This window comes from Callionymus lyra, chromosome 12 (genome assembly GCF_982586985.1).
Source record: "Callionymus lyra chromosome 12, fCalLyr1.hap1.1, whole genome shotgun sequence".
NCBI classification, from domain to species: Eukaryota; Metazoa; Chordata; class Actinopteri; order Syngnathiformes; family Callionymidae; genus Callionymus; species Callionymus lyra.
Window position 1 is genome coordinate 19,073,082 of NC_141829.1, and position 23,616 is coordinate 19,096,697.

At 37.3% G+C, this 23,616-nt stretch overlaps 1 protein-coding gene across 1 annotated transcript; it reads left to right on the forward strand.

Moving 5' to 3' along the window:
* Positions 1–2,020: 2,020 nt before the first annotated feature.
* Positions 2,021–21,984, forward strand: LOC148068562 (SH3 domain-binding protein 4-like). The gene is made up of 5 exons (XM_087804705.1): positions 2,021–2,403; positions 10,771–10,961; positions 12,058–14,402; positions 18,987–19,175; positions 20,922–21,984. Exons 1-5 carry the CDS (start codon positions 2,231–2,233, stop codon positions 21,144–21,146), a joined length of 3,123 nt encoding a protein of 1,040 aa, XP_087660831.1. The 5' UTR covers positions 2,021–2,230; the 3' UTR covers positions 21,147–21,984.
* The last annotated feature ends 1,632 nt before the right edge of the window (positions 21,985–23,616 follow it).

Here is a 23,616-nt window from a genome sequence, read left to right on the forward strand (position 1 = left end):
TTAAATATCATTACTCTTTTGATTCACTAAATTTACTGTTTCTCTTTGACTTTTTGTTAAATGTTTTTGACTGTGTTTTCGGTAACAACAACAGCAATATTCAGTGGACAATGATTGGTCTGGTGAATTGAATAATACTGGTTTTTGATGTTTTAACATACAACAGTTAAGAACTGAACTATAGAACTGATGCTTTGTTTTTATTTTTAGGGCTTTGAGCAAAATACCCTCATAAAGTCAAATATTATGTAGACACTGACAGTTTTACTTTGTGTTTATTTTTTTTATTACTAGCTCACCTCTAAATATTTATTTTTATTTTAGCTCATTTTTTCTCAATTTTGGTTATTTTCGTAATTAATTGTTGCCCATCAAAAATATTTTTAGCCAATTAAAAAAAAATGCTTGATTGAAAAAAAAAAAGTAACTTAATTTAATGAATAAATGTAACTGCTGTAGCACTATGAGGGCATGTTTGACAAAAAATTCAATATAAATAAAATGTATTATTATTTTTATTATTTATTAGATTTAAAGTAGAGTAGTACATTAAATAGTTTTTTCTTTCGCTTTATATGCCCCTCCTTTGTTTTTGTATAAAAGTTTGTCCCTGAGCAAATATCATTAACTAAACTCTTAATACCAACTTAAATACAAACAGAACGCATGACTAGGAGTGCATCTCTTCAACTCTGTTCGAATAAATTCATATATAATGTCACTTCATTATTATTTGTTCTAAAATATACATCTTTTTATGAATTTAAAATGAGATGAATTAAATATGAAGTGTAATTATTGCAATTTAAGTATATTGTAATTGTAAAATCAAAACAAAATTATCTCCAGACACTTTACAAACTATATAAGAGAAAATAAAATCAGTTCCCAGCAACAACAACAAAAAAGACATTAAGTATGAAGTTAATTCAGGAGCTCTTAAAAACAAATACAGTAAGAAAAACTGATTCAGAAAAAATAATTTTAAAAACAGAAACACTACAGAGCAAAGAGTGTAAATAATAAATTGTATATTTTCAATGAAAAAAATAACAACAATCGCACTTTACCTCCTAACGGAGGAAAATGACACATTTCATAACTAAGTAAAAACAGACATAATAAAAAATCCCTGGTTTTGAATTATATATCTTCTCGCCTGGACTACTGCAACGGTTTATTTTCATGTCTTAACAAGAAGGATCTGTCTCGCCTGCAGTTGATTCAGAACTCTGCAGCGAGAATTCTGTCCTGCTCAAGTAGAAGAACTCACATTTCTCCGATCCTTAAAACTCTTCACTGGCTTCCAGTTTCTTTCAGGATCAACTTTAAAATTCTGGTTCTTACTTTCAAATCTATTCATGGTCAGACTCCTCCTTACATCACTGATCTGATCCAGCCTTACACCCCAGCTCGGGCTCTGAGGTCTGTGGATCAGAATCTACTGATGATTCCTGAACACGCTTCAGGACCAGAGGAGAGAAATCCTTCCAGGCTGTTGCTCCTAAGCTTTGGAACAATCTTCTTCTCCCTCTGTGTTTGATCATCTACTGACTCCTTCAAGAAACATCTTTAGACGTTTTTATTTGTTTAGGCTTTTCCTTGATTTTCTGGAACTCCTGTTGTGTAATCAGTTTTATCTTGACCTTTAAAGTATATATTTTATTGAGTATTGTTTTGATTGTTTAAGCGCTTTGTGACCCTGGTCTGGAAAAGCGCTATATAAATAAATATTACTTACTTACTTACTATTTATACATGATCATACTTTGACATTATGAGGACCGCATAAATACATATACTTTGCCCAGGTCTGCTCTAATGAAATATAATGTATTATGGTTTGACTCTTACTCTTTTATAACGGTTATTTAAATTCATTTTTATATTATTTTTTTGTCTTTTCTTTCACAACTATTTTAAATAAAAAGCAGTGTTGACGTGAATGCTTTTTTTTATTGAAACAAATGACAAATTTGCATTCTGTATTTGAGCACTTCAAATAAAAAGAATAAAAAAAACAGAAAAAGGAAAGAGATAGAAGAATGAATTTAAAAAAATGAATGACTTTTCTATTCATTTTTTTTCATTTTTCATTTCTAGTGACGCTTAAAAATCATGTAATTGTTAAAATACGTACACTTTAAAAAAAACAAAGGAGCCAGACATTATTTTTTCTTCTTCTGAAGTATCTCCTCCTCGCACAAGGTGACATCACGTCCTGGTGGAGATGTTCATGAAGCCCCTCCCTGTCCCGGTGACATCAGCCGGGGCTGCACCGCTGCTCCAGGAGCTCCTCTCACATCACTGGAGACTCGCTCGACACACACAACACAAAAAAAGAAAAAGAAAAAATCCTCCACCGATCCTGTTGCTCTGCTGCGGAACGAACCATTTTCCCAGGTCAGTTCTTCTTGTCTTTGCTGTGTCAGCAGAACGCAGACTTAACCCGAGTCCGAGGATTTGTTCTCGAGTCTCCCAACTTTTCTTTCTCGGGGTGAGAGAAAAGTGGTGCAGAGGAGCGACAGGAAAAAATCGACAAGAAACCGCTTTGGCCTTTTTTTCCCTTTGCGTCGAAAATTCATGGATCAAGTCATTATTTTTCAAGGCTGATGTTTTCAAATGTAACCAAAAAAAAAAGTAATGGTGGCGAGGAGAGCAGTAATCTGTCACGTGACTCGCTGCTTTTTCTTTTTTTTTTTTTACCCCCCTTCCTTCCTCCTCCTCAGAGCATCTTGAATTATTTTCAGACGTAAACGATAGCGAGAGGAAAGAGTCGAGGGAGGAAGAGTAAAAAAAAACATGGAGGTAGAGAGTCTTGCTGTGCTGGAGCCAGATGTATTCTTCTTGCTGCTGCTGCTGCTGTTGCTGATGCTTGTGGTTGCCATGGAGTTCAATAACAAGTGATTTAAGTGCGAGTGGGGGTTTGATCTGCTCTTATCTTCTCAATAAGTCCCACTTGTTGTCTGTTTGAAATGGAACCCACAACCCCTTGTGCAGTGAAGAGCTTTACAATAATGACAGATAAATATTCAACAGCACTGTATCAATGTTTACATTGTCCATGTTTGGCTTTCAAATCACATTGAAGTTGAAGCATAATTATTAATTGTTTGTATATCTATAAACCATAACATAAAAATAATTTTTAATTTACAATTTACATGAAAATATTCCACATTTTTTAATTTATTTTTGTGTTGAAATTACGCTTCCAGCCGCTAGATGGCAGCAGTCCTTACATCGACCAGCAGCATAAAGTGATAGTTCACCCAAAATCCAAACGTCACTCGTTTTCCACTCACCCTAATGTCGACTAAGGGTTGGAATTCATTATTAAATAACTCTATATTATAAGATCGTGATATTGACCCGGGGTAACTTTGGAGTAGTTCGGGTTTATGTCCATTGTTGTTTATTAAACGTCTGCCACAAACAAGCGAAAATATAAAATTATTTTCGTCGAGGCTTCATGCAAGAGGGACATTACAGATGGGCAGTATGGAGGTGTATGGATGTTTTTAATTTTCTTTTTGGAGGAAGTTAGTCCACAGTCGCTACATCAAAATGAACAAAAATGTTTTGTAACTGTAAAAATCAAAGATCGGATTACTGTGAAAAATGATCTCAACCCTTAGTCGACATAAGGGGGAGTAGAAAACGAGTGAAGCTTAAAAATATTTCTGTAAGATCCCTCCGATGACTGAGGACTAGAGGATACATCTGATTCCAGCATCAAAGCAGAGGTTGGGTGATATTTTGGTTTCAAAACAAATGCTGTTTGTACTGTAGATTCTGCAGCACCAGAGTCAAATACTCACAATACTACTAACATATCCTTGTTCCTACAGTATCGCAATATATCGTATCGCTGTTACTGTATCATGATATGTATCGTATCGCCAGATTCTTGCCAATACACACCCCTATTAGATGTCAGCACTATTTTCAAGACAGAACTACAGATAAAAAAGTCCAAATTAAATGTCACGACCACTGAATCATCTATTAAAAACGTTGGCATTATGAGGTATTTTTTACTAGTTTTTATGTCTTGGTTGTGTCATTATTTACAACAATAATATATCACGCCCTAGCAACTACCAAATAAAAACATCAATCGCCGCCCACTTCACAGCAAGAACCAGCAACAACACTTCACTTTGTCTGGAGGAGCAGCAGTCCTGGGGTTGGATCAGCACTTGAATATATCTCTTTGTTCAAATCAACATCACATGTGATCTGAGATCAGCTTTACGCTGCTGAAAGTCACTCTCCTGCACCAGCTGATTGTGGTACAGACACAGTGGCACACTGTAGTGCAGACGCTCAAGATGAGCAACACTCACTGTGTGTTTGGGTTCCCCTAGAAACACAAGGGCCTGAAGAGAATGGACTTTTTTTCAAAGGTCAATTATAAAAGCATGTTTTGGACAAAACTTGATTGTATGATAAAGTAGAATTGTGTAAAAAAAATAAAAATAGATAAGAACAATATATAGCAATGTTCTCATATAATATTAATATATTCTTAATAGCTATTTTATTTTTAGTAAACAATTAATTATGTGAGCCCATCACTTACAAGACAAACCAACTGTGTTCACCACGTATTATAAAAGCAAGTAAAGTGAAAGTTTCTTCCTTAATATGTTGCTAAAGTAAAATCAAGAAAGTCAAACTTTATGTTTTCAAGGTAGTTTATGCATGTAACACTGCATTTATCTTTTGTAAAATGTAGAGTATTGCATAGTGTCAAAATATTGTGATATATTGATACTTTAGTATCATGATTTGTATCATATCAAGCGTTTCGTGTCAATACAAACCCCTATGAAAGTTACATTTTTATTAATCGTGATTCATTACAGTAAATTAATTTTAAAAAATCCAAAGTTTTCTCAGCAACGATTGCATTATTATGTATACTGACAAGTGGGATTCTGTAGGAGATTCAGTCTGGAAAAATATTAGTACAACAATACATCGCAATACTATGACCTTGTTTTTCGAATTATTTAATTTCCCAATGGTTTTTTATTTATGTTTTGGTGAAAATAAAAATACATCCTTAGTCCAGAGTGAATTTGAATGTGACTTATTCACTAAATTAATTTATTTTTATTTTTAATCAAATGTTTTTTTAGTTTTTGAGTAAGATTATTTTTGTCTAAAATACCAAAATATATCACAATATCGGGATATATTGTGACGTTATTGTATCGTGATCAAAGTATTGTTATGGATACTATTTTCTCGGATAGTCTTGTCAAAAACCAACCCCTAGTTTCACCTGAATAACAAATAGTACACAAACAAAAATTGTGCCGCTGAGGCTCGACTGCTTCAAACAAGTCAACACAGGCAGCTAGAGAGTTCTGGTAGACAGTCGGTCGTATGTTTCGGGATTTTCCACGTTACCTGAACACACTGATATTTCAGTGCAGTTGCGTAAGAGAAAGTTTTTTTTTTTTATCAGTTTTATCAGTTTATCAGTGGGTGTAGTTTCAGCCTGTAGTTACTGTATCTACCAACATGTATTCTGAGAAATGTCATTTTTATGATTAAAATCTGAATAATGGACTAAAAACATCCATTTTCTTCATTGCTAGTTAGCATCAGTTTTACTATGTGTTATCTTCCTGATGAACTCACAGAACCACATTCACACAACTTTATTGACATATGGACTCTATCTGAACAAACCATGAAAGGGCTCGTGGGCGGTTACGTGACCCGATCTGTCGCTGCATGCGTGTTTATATATAAACATCGCTTGCCTGAGACCTGTCTGTCATTGTTTGACCCCGCCCTCTGAGTCAAGCCAGCATTGAAATATGTCTGTAGACTTCTGGGAGTTTTAGTGGGAGATACATAAAATGTAAATCTTGACTGAGAACTTGTACAAATCTGTGGTTACTTTGTCTGCAACACAAAATTAGCCATATGCATGCGATCCAGTTTGCAGGCTAAATGCCTTAATGCATGCACCGAAATTGCAAAAAGTATTTAGTAGTATTTGTTGATCAACAAATGTAATGTCAACTGGTAACTTTTTTTTTCCAGTTTTTTCACCTGTATGACATATTTTTGTAACATGGACCACTTGTAATATATACTGTATTTAGTCCGTATCCTGGTCGGTAATTTGAGTTTCGTAACTAAAACGTAAAATTGCCTAAGATTCAACCTGAACTACTACCGGTACTCGTTCAGCCGCAGCTATTGAATAAGTTAAAGGGATAGTTCTTCCAAAATTCAAATTTAACTCATTTTCTACTTGCACTCATGTCACAGGGTAAATATCGCGATATAAGTGTAAGTGTGTTGTGTCCCTGTAGCGTGTTAGCCTTTTAGCTTCTGCTACAAACACGCTTAGAATATTGACCATGTTTAAGTTTTTCCCAAACAATTTCCTCTTGTCTTTGCTTCAATACAAGATGGACATTACAGACGAGCAACAAAGAGGTATTTTGATGTTTTTAACTGTGTCATTTTGGAAGAAAATGAAGACAACATAAACGTAGCATCAATCGATACATTATAAGAGTTATAGGCTTTGCATTTTTAGCCTATATCTGTAAAAAGGAACGGATTATTTTGAAAATAATACCAACCCTTAGACACTTTTTAAGATGTTAAAAACAAACAAATTAGCGTTATTATTATATTAGCGTTAGGACAGACAACATATGTTTACACACTCTATCACACATCTATTGGACAGTTACGCTTAACATCAACCTCTGTTCACATGGTTCTGATGCAAACAAGATGGTACAAAAGACGATTTTTTCGGTCTGAATCAACCTCTAAATGAGGCACCTTTTCTCGAGAAAACAATGTTGTTCTTTTCCGCTTGGATGCACATGCTCTCTTCCTTCTTGTCGTTTCCCGATCTGCACAGTTAAACATTGCCAATGTTTTCGCACTATCAGTCCGTCGGTGTTCAGCCGTCTCCCTCTGAGAATGCAGCATCTGCTTTTCTTTTTCTAATCCCATGATTGCACACGGGAAGGTTTTTCGAGCCAATTTGTTAAATAGCTTTTTTTTTCTATTACTGGGAAACAGCAGATTTGTCTCTCAATCGAACACCTATGTTACTGAACAATTAGAGACTTGTCCTGGGTCTTCTGTAGCCCCGGAGCCATATCCCTCATACCAGTGGAGTTATAAGGAAATTAAAGATTGTGTTTAATGATACATTCATTTCAATACGTCTAGATTTTATAGGGATATAACGTAACCATTTTATGTTAATTAATCTTTATTGTATAAATGGGAGAAATACAATACCATCCTAAAACAATAGGAGAAAATAACAAGGCCAAGATAAATAGAAATGTAGTTACTGCAGTATAAGATGTATCATTTATTAATCCATTAATAGATTGTTTTAGGATATAAATTAAACGTTCATATGACAATGTAATTAGGGTAACAACTTCTGACAAAGATACGAAATGAAGCAGGACACTGAGGGCTTCAATAGATCACTCAAACTACCTACCTACCTGTCTAACTACCTTTCACAAGGTCACTACCGTCATGAAGACACGCAGCTTCTATAGAAACGAGAATGGACACAGGTAATGGGTTCGAATCATTAATCCCACTTGACATTTGTGTTGAGATTATACACTGTTTATTTAACAGCCTGCAATGATAAAAAAAACAAAAAAAACAACGTAAAATGTTAATATTTGGAAATGAAAATGGACGACTTATTTTAAACAGGCCAAATATGATTTTGATAAAAAAAACATTGTATGCTTCTCTCCAGCATGCAAATCTTTCCAGACACGATCAAATTTGCCTGTTATACAAATCAAAAAGTAATTTAAATTATCTTTATTTGACTTACCAGCAGAAGTCAGTATAATGATATTTAATGGCAAATTTGTCCGAGTTCTGCGTGAATGAGGTGGAAATGATGTAAACAACAGAGAGGGATGGTTGTAGTTAAAGAGGTGTTGTCGATGTGTTTGGTGTGGTTTGACTTTAAGCTGCGGCCACAGTGTGTGTTGTTCAATTTGATGATTGAAAATGACATTGAGAGTCATCACCATCGTGCCACAGTGGTCAAGGGTGTTTATTTTTGCTGCTATTACGACCAAGTGCTAACAGGAAGCAGCAGTTTGAGCTCCATCAAGCTTTTGTTCTTGTGTGCGGCCGTTCTCACAAATGTGTCCCGACAGTATTTTTGTGTTGTGCTGGATAGGGGTGTGTATCGGCAAAAATGTGGCGATACAATACACAGCACGATACAGGGGCAACAATACAATATATTGCGATACTGTACTAGGAACTAATACATAGTACATTCAGATTTTCTGGGACTACTGTGTTTTGTCTTGGCCTTTTAAAGTATTTATTTTAACTGTGTATTGTTTTTGATTGTTGAAGCGCTTTGTGACCCTGGTCTAGAAAGGCGCTTTACAAATAACTATTACTTACTTACTTACTTACTAGTATTATCCAAGTACTTACTTACTTACTTACTTACTTGACTCTTGCATTGCAAGAACATTCCACTGTTACCTCTCGTTCTCAGCCATTTCCGGTATCTCACAGGATTTTATTGTTGTTTTTAACTGGGGTGGACGTACGTGACTGCTGCCATCTAGCAGTTAGGAATTTTAATTGCAACACAAAAATTAACAAAACCTGTGAATATTTGATAATTGTAAATAAAAAAACATATTTTTTTCATTTTAAACAGACTTTTTTTTAAACCATAAAGTAACTATGATAAAAATACAAAATGGATGATTTGAAAGCCAAAAAAAGCGATACCTAATACAATACAATTGAATATCTATACAGCATCAATATTTTCTAACACCCCTAGTGCTGGAACCATGTCTGATATGTAAATGATGTCACAAAAGGTCAAGAGGTTTTCCCGCAACCTTTCACTTGTCGGATATTTGCATGAAAACCAGCCTGTTTAACTTGTAACTGCAAAGATTGGGCATTTAAAACCTTTATGCATAAAATTAACCTAAACGTTATGAATGAAGAAGTGCCCAGGGTTAGCTGAGGCTAGTATAGAGGTTTGTAGCGAGCTGTAAGAGTGGTGTAGGTTGATAGCAGTGATGGTTTTATCAAGTGGAGACAGTGTGAGAGAAGGATGAGAGGCGAGGTGATGCTCAAGTAGTTCATTATTAGCGAGGTGGCCGTGAGGGCAGCTCCGAAGAGGATTAACAAGCAGTTCACAAGTTTTTAGCAGTTGAACTTTCTGACCATACTGTGCTTGAAGGCTTTCAGGGTGCTTTACCAAAAAGCAAGGCTGCTTTCTTTTTGATGTTAGTCTCCTTTTTGTTAATAAAAAAAGTCATGACTCGCATCACTCTCGTCCTGGAAAATCCCCTGATGCACGAGGTCTTACGCACACAAAATGTTGTCCTAAAATGATGGGTTGAACGGCAGATCAAAAATCAGACAAAGTATATTAAAATACAAACATGTTATACAATATATATTATTATTCCAAATAAAAAAACGAAACACTTTTATTCAAGTTTTGGGCCCATTTTTGATATCTCAAGCACAATTTCCAGCACTTTGTTTTCCCGTTTTTGTCAGCGGTATCGAACCGACGCATTGTTCATTTCTAGTCAAGTTACACAGTTATTGAGGAGAGGATCACCTGAATTTGGTGTCACACTGGTTTAATAAATAGAAACAAGTTTGTATTCATGTAGAAGGAATCTCAATCCATTCATTAGAATTTGGTAAACTGTTAAATATAATCAAAAACTATGGTTTTCTTGCATAATTATGCATCCACTCTGCAATTGTTTTGGTCTAAAGCAGGAATCCTCTAAAGTTGCAGCACCTAGAAAAGTTATCGTTGTTGTTTTTATTCAAAATGAGTTTGTCTGTCAAGGAACAATGTCAGGAATGAAACTGGAAAGGAAACGTGGCGGTGGGCAGAGCCAGCTGAGATTGGAAGTGATGTCATCACATTGGCATTTCCCCCTCAGTAATTTCTTACTTATAAGGAGCCTCCCATTTGTTTCACTGAGAGATTTGAGGAGCTTCAAGCTTCTCGAGCTTGAACTTTGATCTTGAGCATTTCAAAATAGTGAATACCCTTTAGATGGATTTATTTCTTTGGATTATAAAGTAAACTGTTCTCCAAGGAGAAGCTGTGAACCAAATAAACCAAAAGCGTTTTCACAGCTATAAACAGTGGGTGTGGCTTTTGGCCACTTTTGTGTTATCAGGGGGAACTGTAAATAAGAATGAGGGGGAAAAAGCTAGGACAAAAATGACACGTCTTTACGGGCACTGGGGAGCTGTTAGTGGTTTAGTGTTTGTTTTCAGTTCCTGCTGAAAATTTGCAAAAAATATATTTCCTAGCCCCACCAATCAATTTGGTAAAATGGTCAAAAAAAAAACAGAGGAACCACAAGTTAACAAATGACAGTGATTTTTCATATAGTAGATGCATTGATTTCCCGAAGTAAATTGTGAAATCTTTATATTTATCCCCCCAAAAAATCAAGATTAATCATCAATGTTACATATATCCAAGGTCAAAATATTCATTGTATTAATTAATTGAAATTAATTTACACCTCTAAATAAAAATAGTCTGCATGAGGGTGGATTATGACTAGCAAACGTAGGTTATAACAAGTTGATATAACGTTTATTTTTTGATGTATGTTGTCTTTTTTAAAGTGCCTACCAAAGCGGCTTCAGACAGATTTTCTATTGTATTCCCTGAATTAATTTAAAATCGTCGTTTTTCTTCTACAGATGGCGCCCTGCTGATATTGGACGTTGCAACCTGTTCAACAGCTTTCATGCCCCACGGATAGAAAACATGGCTGCCCACAGAATCCGAGCCACCACCAACAACACGACGCCCCTTCCTCGCTGCAAGTCGGAGGGGACCCTGATCGACTTCAATGAAGGCATATCCCAGTCGAGTCTGAGTGATGTCAAAGGTCAGTGCAAGAAGCAATACTGTACATCCCTTAATTGTAACCACCTTGGAAAACCATTTCTGTATTTAAATTTATGACAGGATACTGTGGTTTAAATAAAGATTTAAGACTTCTACAGCAATGACTCAAGCTATAAGGAACGATCGGTAAATGATACAAGTAAAACATTTTTTTTCATACATAATGTTAAGTATAAGTATTTGTTGTAAACTTGTAATTTGCAGGGTTAAAAATGTTGTATATTAAATGTTATAGTTTTGGCAACAGCTGAAAGGGATGGTAGGGGTTAGGTTTGAGGTATTTGAATCGAGACGGAATCCTCTAGTGGTTGTATAGCACAACATCAATAGAAAGATGGCATATCGGCGGTCATAAATCTCCTTCGTAACCGGTGACACGACGGTTATAAGGTTCGGTTACACATGTAGAAAGAATTTTGAACGTTGCCATCCATTAGGCATTCAATGAACGTTGAGATGCAAAGCTGAAGTAAAGCTACTGCTTCAACACATCAAGAAAAAATTCTCAATGGAAGATAATAAAATTAAATAAAATACATACTATACAATATCAAAAAACAAGGACTCTGAAAAAATCCAGGGGAAAAAAACATGGCATTCATTACAAAAAACTAAAAGGCTCTTTGAAAATCCCAGGAAAGTTTATCTGAATCAAGTTCTGACACAGACCTGACTAGACTTCCACAATGCACTGGCAATAGACAAGGAGAGCAAATGAAATAAAGAATGGAATGCTGATAAAATGCTGATAATCCAGGTTAGTCACACCAGGTGTAGCCAATGACGGGCAATCGGACAGCACAGGGTAAAAGACAGACATGGTACAGACCCAGAGGAAAAAGACTGATCACTAAAATGAAAATGTGTAGTGCAGTTCACGTGAAGTGAATGAAAAAAATAAACAGGAAATAACAGGAATCCTCCCTTATTGAGTAATCAAGAGACCTAGAAGAGACCTTGAAAATATCATGTCTTAGTTGTAATGCTCAAGGTATATTTTAGAGGGGTGGGTAGGAAAATTTGAATCAGCCGTCCTTCTGCAACTGTGATTCATTGTGTTCAATATTGCTTTATAGCTCCTTCTCCGAGTGTCTTACGTCTGGATGCCACCGCTTCGTTCACCGCTGCCAAAGAAGTCATCGCCATCAAGGACTACTGCCCCTCCAGCTTCACCACCTTGAAGTTCTCCAAAGGGGACACGCTCTATGTTCTGGACTCGTCAGGAGCCGAGTGGTGGTACGCCCACAACAACACGGAGATGGGCTACATCCCTTCCGCGTACGTTCAACCCGTCAACTACAGAGACTCGTCCTTCAGTGACAGCGGAATGATTGACACCTTGGGAGACACCATTGAAGAGACTGCTGATGAAATGGATGTTCTTGGAGAATGGGCAGACATGATTCTTAATTCCAACACGTCAAAAATTGATAATCCTTTCACTGCCAGCCACAACTCCACCAACCCATTCCTGAATAGCGTTCCCCAGCATTCACTGGATCAAAACTGTAATGAGAAATCTGTTGATCTACTTATCTTTGACTCTGAACCAGAGTCTCACTCCATACTTCGATCTACTAAGTCAAACGATTTAGACTTTAATCCTTACAACCCACCAAGTCCTTCACCGGGGGTTTGGCAACTTCGCAGGGACAACCCGTTTTTTAGAAGCAAACGATCGTACAGTCTATCGGAGCTGTCCATCCTTCAAGCTCAGTCGGATGGCCCGAAGGCGACGAGTTTCTTCAGTGGCCTTAAAGCACCCATGCCGGAGCAGTTCCAAAGCAGGGAGGACTTTCGGACCGCCTGGCTTAGCCACCGCAAACTGGCCCGGTCATGTCATGACCTGGACTCTTTGGGACAGAACCCCGGTTGGGGACAAACACAACCAGTGGAAACGAATATCGTGTGTAGGCTGGACAGCTCAGGTGGTGCAGTACAGCTCCCTGACACGAGCATTAGCATCCTTATACCTGAGGGCCACGTTCTTGAGGGGGAAACACAGCAGATCTCAATCAAAGCCTTGCTTGACCCTCCACTCGAGCTCAACAATGACCGTTGCACAATCTCAAGCCCCGTTGTGGAGATTAAACTTAGTAATATGGAAACCAAAACCACAATTTCCCTTGAGATGAAACTCTCTGTCTTAGTTAAAACGGATTGCAGGCAAACCACGGAAATCCTGTGTCTCAGGAGCGATTGCAAAGAGGGGCCTTATACGCAGATTCCTCAGCACTATATGTACGAGGACACCATCCAGGTTACCCTGGATAACCTGGAGCCGTGCATGTATGTTTGCATTGTTGGTCAAACAAAGATATTATCTCCCGGCACTACAGTCTGGGAGAATGTAGTCAAAAAGATTACTCTCGGTGTCTACGGTCCTAAACACATTCATCCTTCTTTTAAAACGGTCGTCGCCATGTTCGGTCATGACTGTGCACCGAAAAGCCTTTTGGTGAATGAAGTAGGCAAACAGGCCCAGTCTGCGCCTCCAGTTGTCCTGCAGTTGTGGGGGAAGCACCAGTTTCACCTGTCAAAACCACAGGACCTTCAGGTCATGGTTTACTCCAACATGTCCAACTATGCCGTCAAGGTAAATAAGCAGGCGTGTGTGGTGCAGGGCTTTCAGATCAAACTAGGTAAAGTAAGTCGGCTGGTCTACATGATAGCTTCGCAAACCTCTGAAGACATTTCTGATTTCACTTTAAGAATCCAAGTCAAAGACATAAAGGATTCTATACTGGCTCAATTTTGTGTCCAAACGCCAACAGCACCGCCCAAAACAGGCCCCAAGACATCCATGCAGCGCCGATTCCTCAAGAAAAAGGAAGTGGGCAAAATAGTTTTATCTCCTCTTGCCGTGGCGACCAAATATCCCATTTTCCAGGACAAAAAGATAAACAACCTTAAATTTGGAAAGCTCATCAAAACAGTCATCCGGCAGACCAAAAACCAGTACCTGCTCGAGTACAAAAAAGGAGATTATGTTGCTGTGTTGAGCGAGGAAAAGATAAAACTGAAAGGCCAGCTGTGGACTAAGGAATGGTACATCGGATATTATCAGGGAAAACTGGGATTTGTCCACACGAAGAATGTGCTGATCATCGGCAAAGTCAAGCCCGTTTACCTCTCTGGGCCAGAACTGATGACGTCCCAACTCTTGGAGCTTTCGCTGAAGCCCTGCAAGTTTCTCACCTACATATATGCGTCGGTGAGAACGATCCTGATGGAGAACATCGGCAACTGGCGAGCGTTCGCGGACGCCCTGGGATACGTGAACCTTCCCCTGATGCACTTCTGCCGAGCAGAGCTGGACAGTGAGCCTGAGAGGGTGGCTTGTGTGCTGGAGAAGTTGAAGGAGGACTGCAACACTTCGGAGGGCAAGGATCAGAAGTCCTTCCAGAAAGAACTCCTGATGGTAAGCTCCGCTAATTTTGCAGATACTTGTTTAGTGTAATGTATTTTGACCACCATAGAAGTACATCTAACTGTACAAAATGTTTGAGTAAAACAGATGTCCCCAGCTCCTCAGTGGAGTATTCGTCAGCTGCCACCATTTTGTGTCTTCTTTAGGGGATGTTCAAGTTGCTTTGAGTTGCGAACTGTTGATCTCAGGCCTCCAGATGTTTCCTGTTCCATTGTTCACATAAACAGAAGGTCCAGTTCGGGAGCTGAATGCATCGGCCATAGCTTGACCTGCATAATGGTGTCTTCATCCATTACCTCTGATTCTTTGTTTGTATATATATATGTATAACAAACATATACATATTTAGATATGAATACTTTTACAAAGTATGTCCGTCCGCCTGATCTTGGTGACTCTCAATTTCCTCTACAAAATTACTGGTAGATTTTAATGTAGATTACTGACCTCTTGTGAAGGTTTTAGGAGCAGAAGATCCCCATGAAAATGTCCAATTTTTATGTAATTTAAACCATGTGTATTACATACTAAGTAAGGGAGATTTCCGGAGTTTCAGGCCTTTTTTGTATTCTTTAGGGCGGCGTAAAGGCCCACATAAGAATTTGTGTCATGTTAGGAATCTGACTTAACACTTAAACAAAGAATATAAATCAGATCTGGTTTAAGTCACACATTTTTACTTTTGCAAATGTGAAGGAAGAACAGAGTTTACATGTCTGTCTGAATGATTTCTGATTCACAGAGCTGGTCCCTGTCATATCTTTGTCACAGTTTCAAAAGCGGTTATTATCTTACCTGAAAGGTTTCCACCAAACATAAACTTAAAGGAGTTATTAACGCTCCAAGGTTGGAGTAAGACTTCAGAGTCCTGGCACCAAGTCATACACTTTCACGTTCCTTTCTCACACAAGCAGTGATGAAAACACCAGCAGTGATACAATCACAATAATATTAGTGGTTGGTAAATATAATATAGCTTGAGCTCAGCATTTTCTCATCAATTAAATGCAATGTATACCATATTTAATACATGATAGATAAGGATGAATTTAATTATTTTAAGTATTCTAAGAAAGCCCCTTATATATTGCTATATCATATATTTTTTACCATAGTTCTTTATGGTTTAGTGTTCAATACTCGGTTTAAAGTAAAACAATTGTTTGTTTATTTTACAAATAACATGCAATTCAAAGTGATTGTTCATGTGGTTTCCAATAAACCTCTGGGTGCTAGATGGCATCACTCATTATGTCTTCAGCAGCTAAAGGAACCATAATATCCAACAGATACCTGTAAAGACTGAGGATAAGAGGATACAGTTGACTCCAGTTGCTTTATTAGCAGATTTTTTTTTTTTTATGTTTTTTAAACAAATGAAAGAAGTTACGACTTCCTTGCAGTCTGTAAATTCTGCTGTACCGGAGTAAAGTACTCAATAATCGGAATATATCCTTGTTCTTACTATATCGCAATATATCGTATTGGTGCCCTTGTATGGTAATACGTATCGCATTGTCAGATTCTTGACAGTAAACACCCCTAGTGTTGTTAAAAAAAGCTTTTTAAAATCCATAAACTTAAGATCAAAAACAGTTGAGTGCACAATGTTGTTGGTTTGATGTTTTGGTTCTATCTCTGCTCTGTATCTGTTCAACTGTCTTCTGTCTCTCAGCGGTAAAACCTCACCTGTTTGGAGGAAATTCATTTTTTTTTGGAATCTGAAAGTTGTATACAGTGTAGACGCAAGGATCCTGCCTCCTTGACCGTCGTTTCATAAGGAAGGTCAAGGACGAGATGAGATGGACAAACACAGAGGGCAGTAGATGGATGGATACGTCATCTGTGGGAAGGTAGAGGAAGTCAGACGTAAATGAGTGAGGAAGTTAAGACGTCTCTTCCTCGTTTTATGTTTATTTATGAAGTATGATGATATTAGAGGGGATCTATCTGCTGATGTGTCAAAGCTAAACTTCTGCAAAACTGACAGAACTTTAGTTTTGTTATTGAGGTGTTGTTTAGCCATAAACCTATTCAAATAATCGAAACCAGGGGTGCTCAATTAAATCACTTTAAGGGGCCACAGTATATACTGCGACTATTGTTAGGGACCGTCAAAAAAAGTCCTTAATACCATGGAGAAAGCAGCCATATCGAAGATTATTACTAAGTGAAAATATGCCATGCTATTAGAATATCAAGAAAAATTCAGTTATTTACGTATTGTTAAGAAATTACATTCTATAAATCAGCACCAAAAATAAACGTGTATAAGCATTTACTGACAATATTTACATTGAGTTACTATGAATAAAAAAGAAAAATGTTAATATAAAATAAGAGTAAGAGAAAACCTCGACCAAAAAAAAAAAGTATTTGTAAACATATATAGTTAAAAGCGACTTGTATATTGTACTTGAAATCACAGTATTGTCACTGAGATCTGACGATACCTGGATGAACATATATTAAATATATAATTTAAACCGACTCAGCAACATTTATTCAGCCACATACACCTGCATGGAGTCTCATCTGGTCTGGTCAACTATCACCCCCGACAGACTGAGGTGGCCTGGACTGCATTCCTACCCTGCTGACCACCCCCCCCTCCCTTTTCAACATCCTGTTGTCCCACACATTCCTTCACATGGATCGAATGCACCAATCTGGTGGAGAGGGGCTGCAGGGGTGCACACATGTGTGTTTGTGTGTGTGTACGACGGATATCCTCAGAAACGTTTGGAAATCTTTGTTTTATTTTTAGTTTTCTTGTCACAAACGCCAGACATAAACGATGTTAACCAGTTAACCAACATTTCAATCCAGAAAATCTATAGGTCAACCAGTGCTGTGTGACTGACTTTATAAAACATAAAGTTAACTCATTTTTTTCTTGTGATCTGAACTTTTTTATAGAAGGTCAAAGGGCGAAACCAAGGAGGAACATTCAGTTTTAAAAAGTCAAGACACAATGCAAAAGTGAAATAAGCAGCAGTTCATTGAGTGTTTTGAGACTGGCTGTAGAAAAGACCGGAAGTGACGTACACATCCAGCCAAAAAAAAAGGTTTTTACAGCATTAAAAAAACTTTTTTAAGCCACTTTTTGAAGTAATTAAGCTTTTATCTTAAACACTCATTTCACCACTGGTACACACTGTACCGGGGTTGAGTCATTTCCCTTTTAATTCTATTCAAGTTTATAAGTATCTGTGAGTTTGCGAAATAGGTGACGTGGTGGACGTGACTGACATGTGAACGTGTATAAGTCGCCCTCGCCTCGAGCTAAATGGGCGCCGTTTTCATCACCCAATTTTAATTCAGCCGTGTCGGTACACGATCTGGGAAATCTTTGAGATCAATGGCCTGTCTAGATTTAAACCAAGTATCTATCAATCAGCGAATCATTTGCGCGTGTGCGTCGCCTCCAAAGTAATATTATGGTCAGAAAACTGACCAGAAACTGTTTCCTTCAACTGAGAAAAATCTCTAAACTTAGGAAAATGTTGTCACAACATGATCTGGAGCTTGTAATCCGTGCGTTTGTTTCTTCTCGTCTGGACTATTGTAACAGTTTATTTTCATGTCTTAACAAGAAGCAGCTGTCTCGCCTGCAGTTGATACAAAACTCTGCAGCGAGAATTCTGACCCGCTCAAGTAGAAGAACTCACATTTCTCCGATCCTTAAAACTCTTCACTGGCTTCCAGTTTCTTTCAGGATCAACTTTAAATTTCTGGTTCTTACTTTCAGATCTATTCATGGTCAGACTCCTCCTTACATCACTGATCTGATCCAGCCTTACACCCCAGCTCGGGCTCTGAGGTCTGTGGATCAGAATCTACTGATGGTTCCTCACACACGACTCAGGACCAGAGGAGAGAAATCTTTTCAGGCTGTTGCTCCTAAGCTTTAGAACGATCTTCCTCTCTCTTTGCGCTTGATGGATCTACTGACTCCTTTAAGAAACATCTTAAGACGTTTTTATTTGTTCAGGCTTTTCCTTGATTTCCTGGAACTCCTGTTGTGTTATCAGTTGTATCTTGCCCTTTAAAGTATATACTTTATTGAATATTGTTTTGATTGTTTAAGCGCTTTGTGACCCTGGTCTGGAAAAGCGCTGTATAAATAAAAATGACTTACTTACTTACTTAATTACTAATATTTATAATTGATATAGACGTTGATGTCATGTTTCTTCTTGTCTCAAAGCGTGAAAATAAATATAAAAATGAATCTATAGTTTTCCCTCTAGTCGTGTATATACATCTGAGATGTCTCCACTTCCATGTGAGCAAAGATCTCAGGAGCGTGGCAAAGCTCATGTTTCTATTTCCCCTTGAAAGAATGTGAAATATGCAAAAGCTTCCAATGCGGATTTATGTGTGTGTGTGTGTGTGTGTGTGTGTGTGTGTGTGTGTGTGTGTGTGTGTGTGTGTGTGTGTGTGTGTGTGTGTGTGTGTGTGTGTGAGCCGCAACTGAAAATAACGGTTCTTGATTCATATTTAACCTGTTTTGTCACTCAACCTGTGTCGACTCAGCTGATTCTGTGCTTGTTTTTTCGTGTGTTGTCGCAGGCGCTGCTGAAGATGGACTGTCAGGGGCTCGTCGCCCGACTCGTCATGGACTTTGTCCTGCTGACCACGGCGGTGGAGGTGGCCGGACGCTGGAGGGAGCTCGCCGAGAGGCTGGTGAAGGTCTCCCGCCAGCAGATGGACGCTTACGAGGCGCCGCACCGTGACAAGAACGGCGTGGTGGAGAGTGAGGTACAATGAAACCGTTTCTCCTACGATCTGCTTTCCCACTGTGTCGCTTACGAGGTCAAAGACTCTCAACTGTATTAGGTTGTATCAACAAAGATGTGCTTAGATAAGAGGCTTGGATAAGAAGAAGGTTTTTAGTTAAAAATCAAAAGTTAAAAAGTACAGAATTGTGTTTGCAACGATAGAGAAAAAGCGCTCAACACTCCTTACATCAAAATACTTGACAAAAGATCCATTTTTTTTATTATCCATTTATTTTGTTAACTTGATTTTTCCTTTGAAAATAGTAGAATCTGCCTATTAGCATGTATCACAATACAGGGTTAACGATACAATATATAACCAGATATAACCATGGTCATATTTAAATATCTGAGACCTTTCATTGGCTGAAAATCTAAATGTGAATTTGTTTTAAACAATCAATGGATATACAAAAAAAATGAATGAACTAATAAATAATATTATTAAAATAAAATAATATAATAAAATAATATAATAATAATAAAGATAATAAAAAGGATAAGCAAACATGGATTTATACCAGGGGTGGGCAATTAAAATTCTTCAAGGGCCACATTAAATTCTGTGAATGTTGTTAGGGGCCGTCAAGCAAAAATAAATACAAAAAAATCCCTAAAAAAAAGGACATGCGTCATAAGGCCATGACATTTATTAAGCTAAATAAGCCGCAGTTTTATTCTTGTATAGATGAGTTTTTTTCAAAACATTTCTTCAATTAACTTGAAAAACAAATGTTTTGAGGGATTAATATATACACAAAAAATAACACACAAAGAGGAGGGAAGTGTTATTTGAAAATGTAAAGGAATACAAAATACATTTGTTAATGAATTAGAACCATTTATACATTATCCTACTTCAACATTACAGGGGTCGCATAAATACAGTCAAAGGGCCGCATTTGACTTTGCCCAGGTCTGATTTAAACAGTGTAGAGTATGAACGTGATAATAAAGGATTACAAGGAAGACGCAGCTGATAAAATGCTCTTAATTTCCTCCGACTGAAAGTTTAGCGAGAACTCTCTTTAGCGCTGTAATTGTAAAATGTTGTTAAGTTACTATGACTCAAACACATGTCTGTGTAAGTAGTGATGCAGTAATGAAAGATTCACCTGCCTTTTGATGAACGTGATTGGCTAGATTTATGTAAAAAGGACTAAAGTTTATTATCATGAAAAGATAAGTATTGAGTATTAAATGGGTCAATATAAACGACCAATATATTTTTAAGTCTTATTTTATTTTTTTAATACTATTGAGATTAAAACCTTTTCTGGCCTTCATTTTATCTGTAGATAAAGTCCATACGTCTTTTCTCCGCCACACAAACCTCTGTTACTTTGTTGTAAAAGTCCACCTTATTTCCTTTAGTTTGAAAAACTCTCCGCCTCAATGGAGATGAGACGTAGTTTGATGAGGCTCATTAGTTTGTGCCTCAAGCTCTGCCTTTAACCGCGGTTGTATTTCCGATCAGCAAATCTAAATAAGACCCTTACAAACATTAAACTTTAATGGTTAAAGACATCAGTCGGACTGTGAAAAATCAAGGCAAATAAACGTATCTGTGAGCATTATATTGGCAACAGGCGCGCATCAGTTGCATGTATCAACGCAGTTTGTGATGGATTGCGAACTGAGAGGTGAGGCACTGCCTCACCTGCCTCCACTGACCACACGTCCCTGGTTGTAAGCACATGTATGAACCCCCTTTTTTCTTCTGCAGGCCATGTGGAAACCTGCCTATGACTTCCTGGTCACATGGGCGGCGCAGATCGGCGACAGCTACAGGGACGTCATCCAGGAGCTGCACCTGGGTCTGGACAAGATGAAGAATCCCATCACCAAAGGCTGGAAGCATCTGACCGGCACCCTGATCCTGGTGAACTCCCTGGACACCCTCCGGAGCTCCGCCTTCAGCCCCGGCTCACAGGACGACTGTGCCATATGAACGCTCTGGTGTGATGAACATCCAAGACTGTGAACGTCCTTTAGCTGTCACATGCTGATCCTGCAGCGCCACCTTCAGCCTGTGGATGTGTTGCCATATATATATATTTATACACTTTTTTTTGTCTAGCATAGTTGTGTATTTTTCTACTGCTGTTTACTTTTTTTAACAAACACTATTAAGGATTTAGAATCAGCGATAGAACACTTTTTGACGTCACTTTATTTATGAATCCATCAGAAGATCTTGTCGCTTCAGTATTTAAGTCATCATGTGAACCACTGATGCTTTTTTGTTACACAAATAACGTGAATTAAAACAATGATTTTATATGTTTCGTCAAAACTTTTATCTGAACCACGCAGTCGAGGAAATACGGTTTCTTTGTAGACAAAACAACGTGCCATTGTTTGAATATATCGGTGGGTGTGTCTCATTCTACGCCCCCTGAAGACGTAAATAAGGAAACTCACTAGGAAATAGAATTGTATGTACTGTAAAAATAACAACTTCATGATGATGAAATTGTGCAACAGATTAAAAACTTTTTATTATTTTGTGAAAATTTGCCGTTATTCTTTTTTTTAAAGATAATAGCTGGATATATTGACCTTCTTTTCTTGTGAAATAATTCATGAAAATAAAGGTGAAAATATGTTTTTCTATAGTTTTAGTCAATCAGTAGTTTGTCCAGTGATCTCCTCTCAGAAACTGTCACCAGTGAGTCCAGCTTCAACCACAGAGCCAGACCGGGACAGTGAAAGGAAGAAAATATAGTTGTCAGATACATCTTATCATCAATCTTCTCGCTGATGGAAGGAGAATTTTTTTCCCCTACAATTTCACGATACGTTGCTCGATTCATCCTTTCCCTAACATGGATCAGTCGTCCTGTCTTCTTTGCAATAAAAACAGCCCCAAGCAAAAATGTTTCCACTCCCATGCTTCACAGTTTAGATGGTTTTTTTAGGATTCACCTCAGCATTTTTATGACAAATACTTGTATTTTTGTCCCAACTGACCACATGATGGTAACCTTTGTTACAGCGGTCTTCAAGTCATTGACCACCAGGTTCCACGGTTGTCTAGTTCAATACAGTTTTCTCACTGTTCTTAAGGTAATTTATACCCGGCAAGGTGAGATCTTGGATGGAGCTACAGGTCAAGGGATATTGTCGGTGATCCTTGTTTCAACTCTGACTTTTTCAACAGTGACAAACGGCCCTGTAATAGGATACAGTGTCTTCATCTGAAAAGTCCACTAGATGGCACTCTAAGTTTGAAAATAATGCCAGATTTCACTGATTTACTAGATCAGAGTCAATTATTTTTAAAGCAGAGAGTGCCATCTAGTGGCTTTACAAACTGAAAACACAGTGTCATGATACAGTTTTAAAGTTTAAAGGTTTAAAAGTAGTAGAAGTAAGTAAGAAAGAAGGTACCCAGAATGTACATTACAACTCTCATCTTTTTGGGTTAGGGTTCAAATGTGGGGAGGCCAGCACAATAGAAAATAATTGAAATTAAAAATATATTTTTTATGAATATGAAATGAAAATAAAAACTAATTTCTATGTAATTACGCTCATTAGTGAACTTAGAAATTGTTTCATTCCGGCCACTTCATATTTCAGTCCATATTATAACACAACACTGCTAAATCTAATAAGTTGACAACAAAGGATGCTTGATCCCAAAATAGAGAATTCAAAGTAATGTCTCGTAACTCCAGGAGGAGGGTGAACTGAATAAGTAAAAACAAAAATACTTTAAAAGTGGGGGTTTTGGGCGACAAAAGGAAAAATTAAAAGAAGGTTAACTATAAATTGACAAATACATGTAATTCATTTTATTATGCTGGTGTAACATGACACTGGTCGATTTTGTATCCCCATTAGAGTCTAGTGTAATTAAAGGGAAAACTATTTTAGTTATAATTAAAATTATCACTAAGATATGCAGAGAACGAATCTAGGTCACGGTGGGAAGGGAAAAAATTCACATATTGCTTATGTGTGGGTGCAGACGTGCACTTTGTTTTGTTGTCTTTATTTATGCAGGTTAAAACACATTATTCTGCATCAATATTAACTTATGTTTTTTTAATTCTCAAATAAATGATACCGTTTCCAAATATATACACCAATCTCTCTGTGAATATGTACTTAAAGCTTTTCTTTTTCTAGTTGCATTGTAAGAGATCAGAGTATGAGAGAGAACAACAAATGACTAGATGTGAAAAGATTAAACGTATAAATAAGTATGAAAACAGTTTTTGAATCCTTCATATAACATTTTTAGAAGTCACTTTTTTTGGCTAGTGTCCGTCAAAATACTCTGTATATAAAACATATATATTTTGTTGCTGTTTTTAAATAGAACTGTATTACATTTGCAAATCCCTTCAGTATTTCCACATATTTAATTGAACAACATCTATAGAAAATTATATGATACTTTGATGATGATT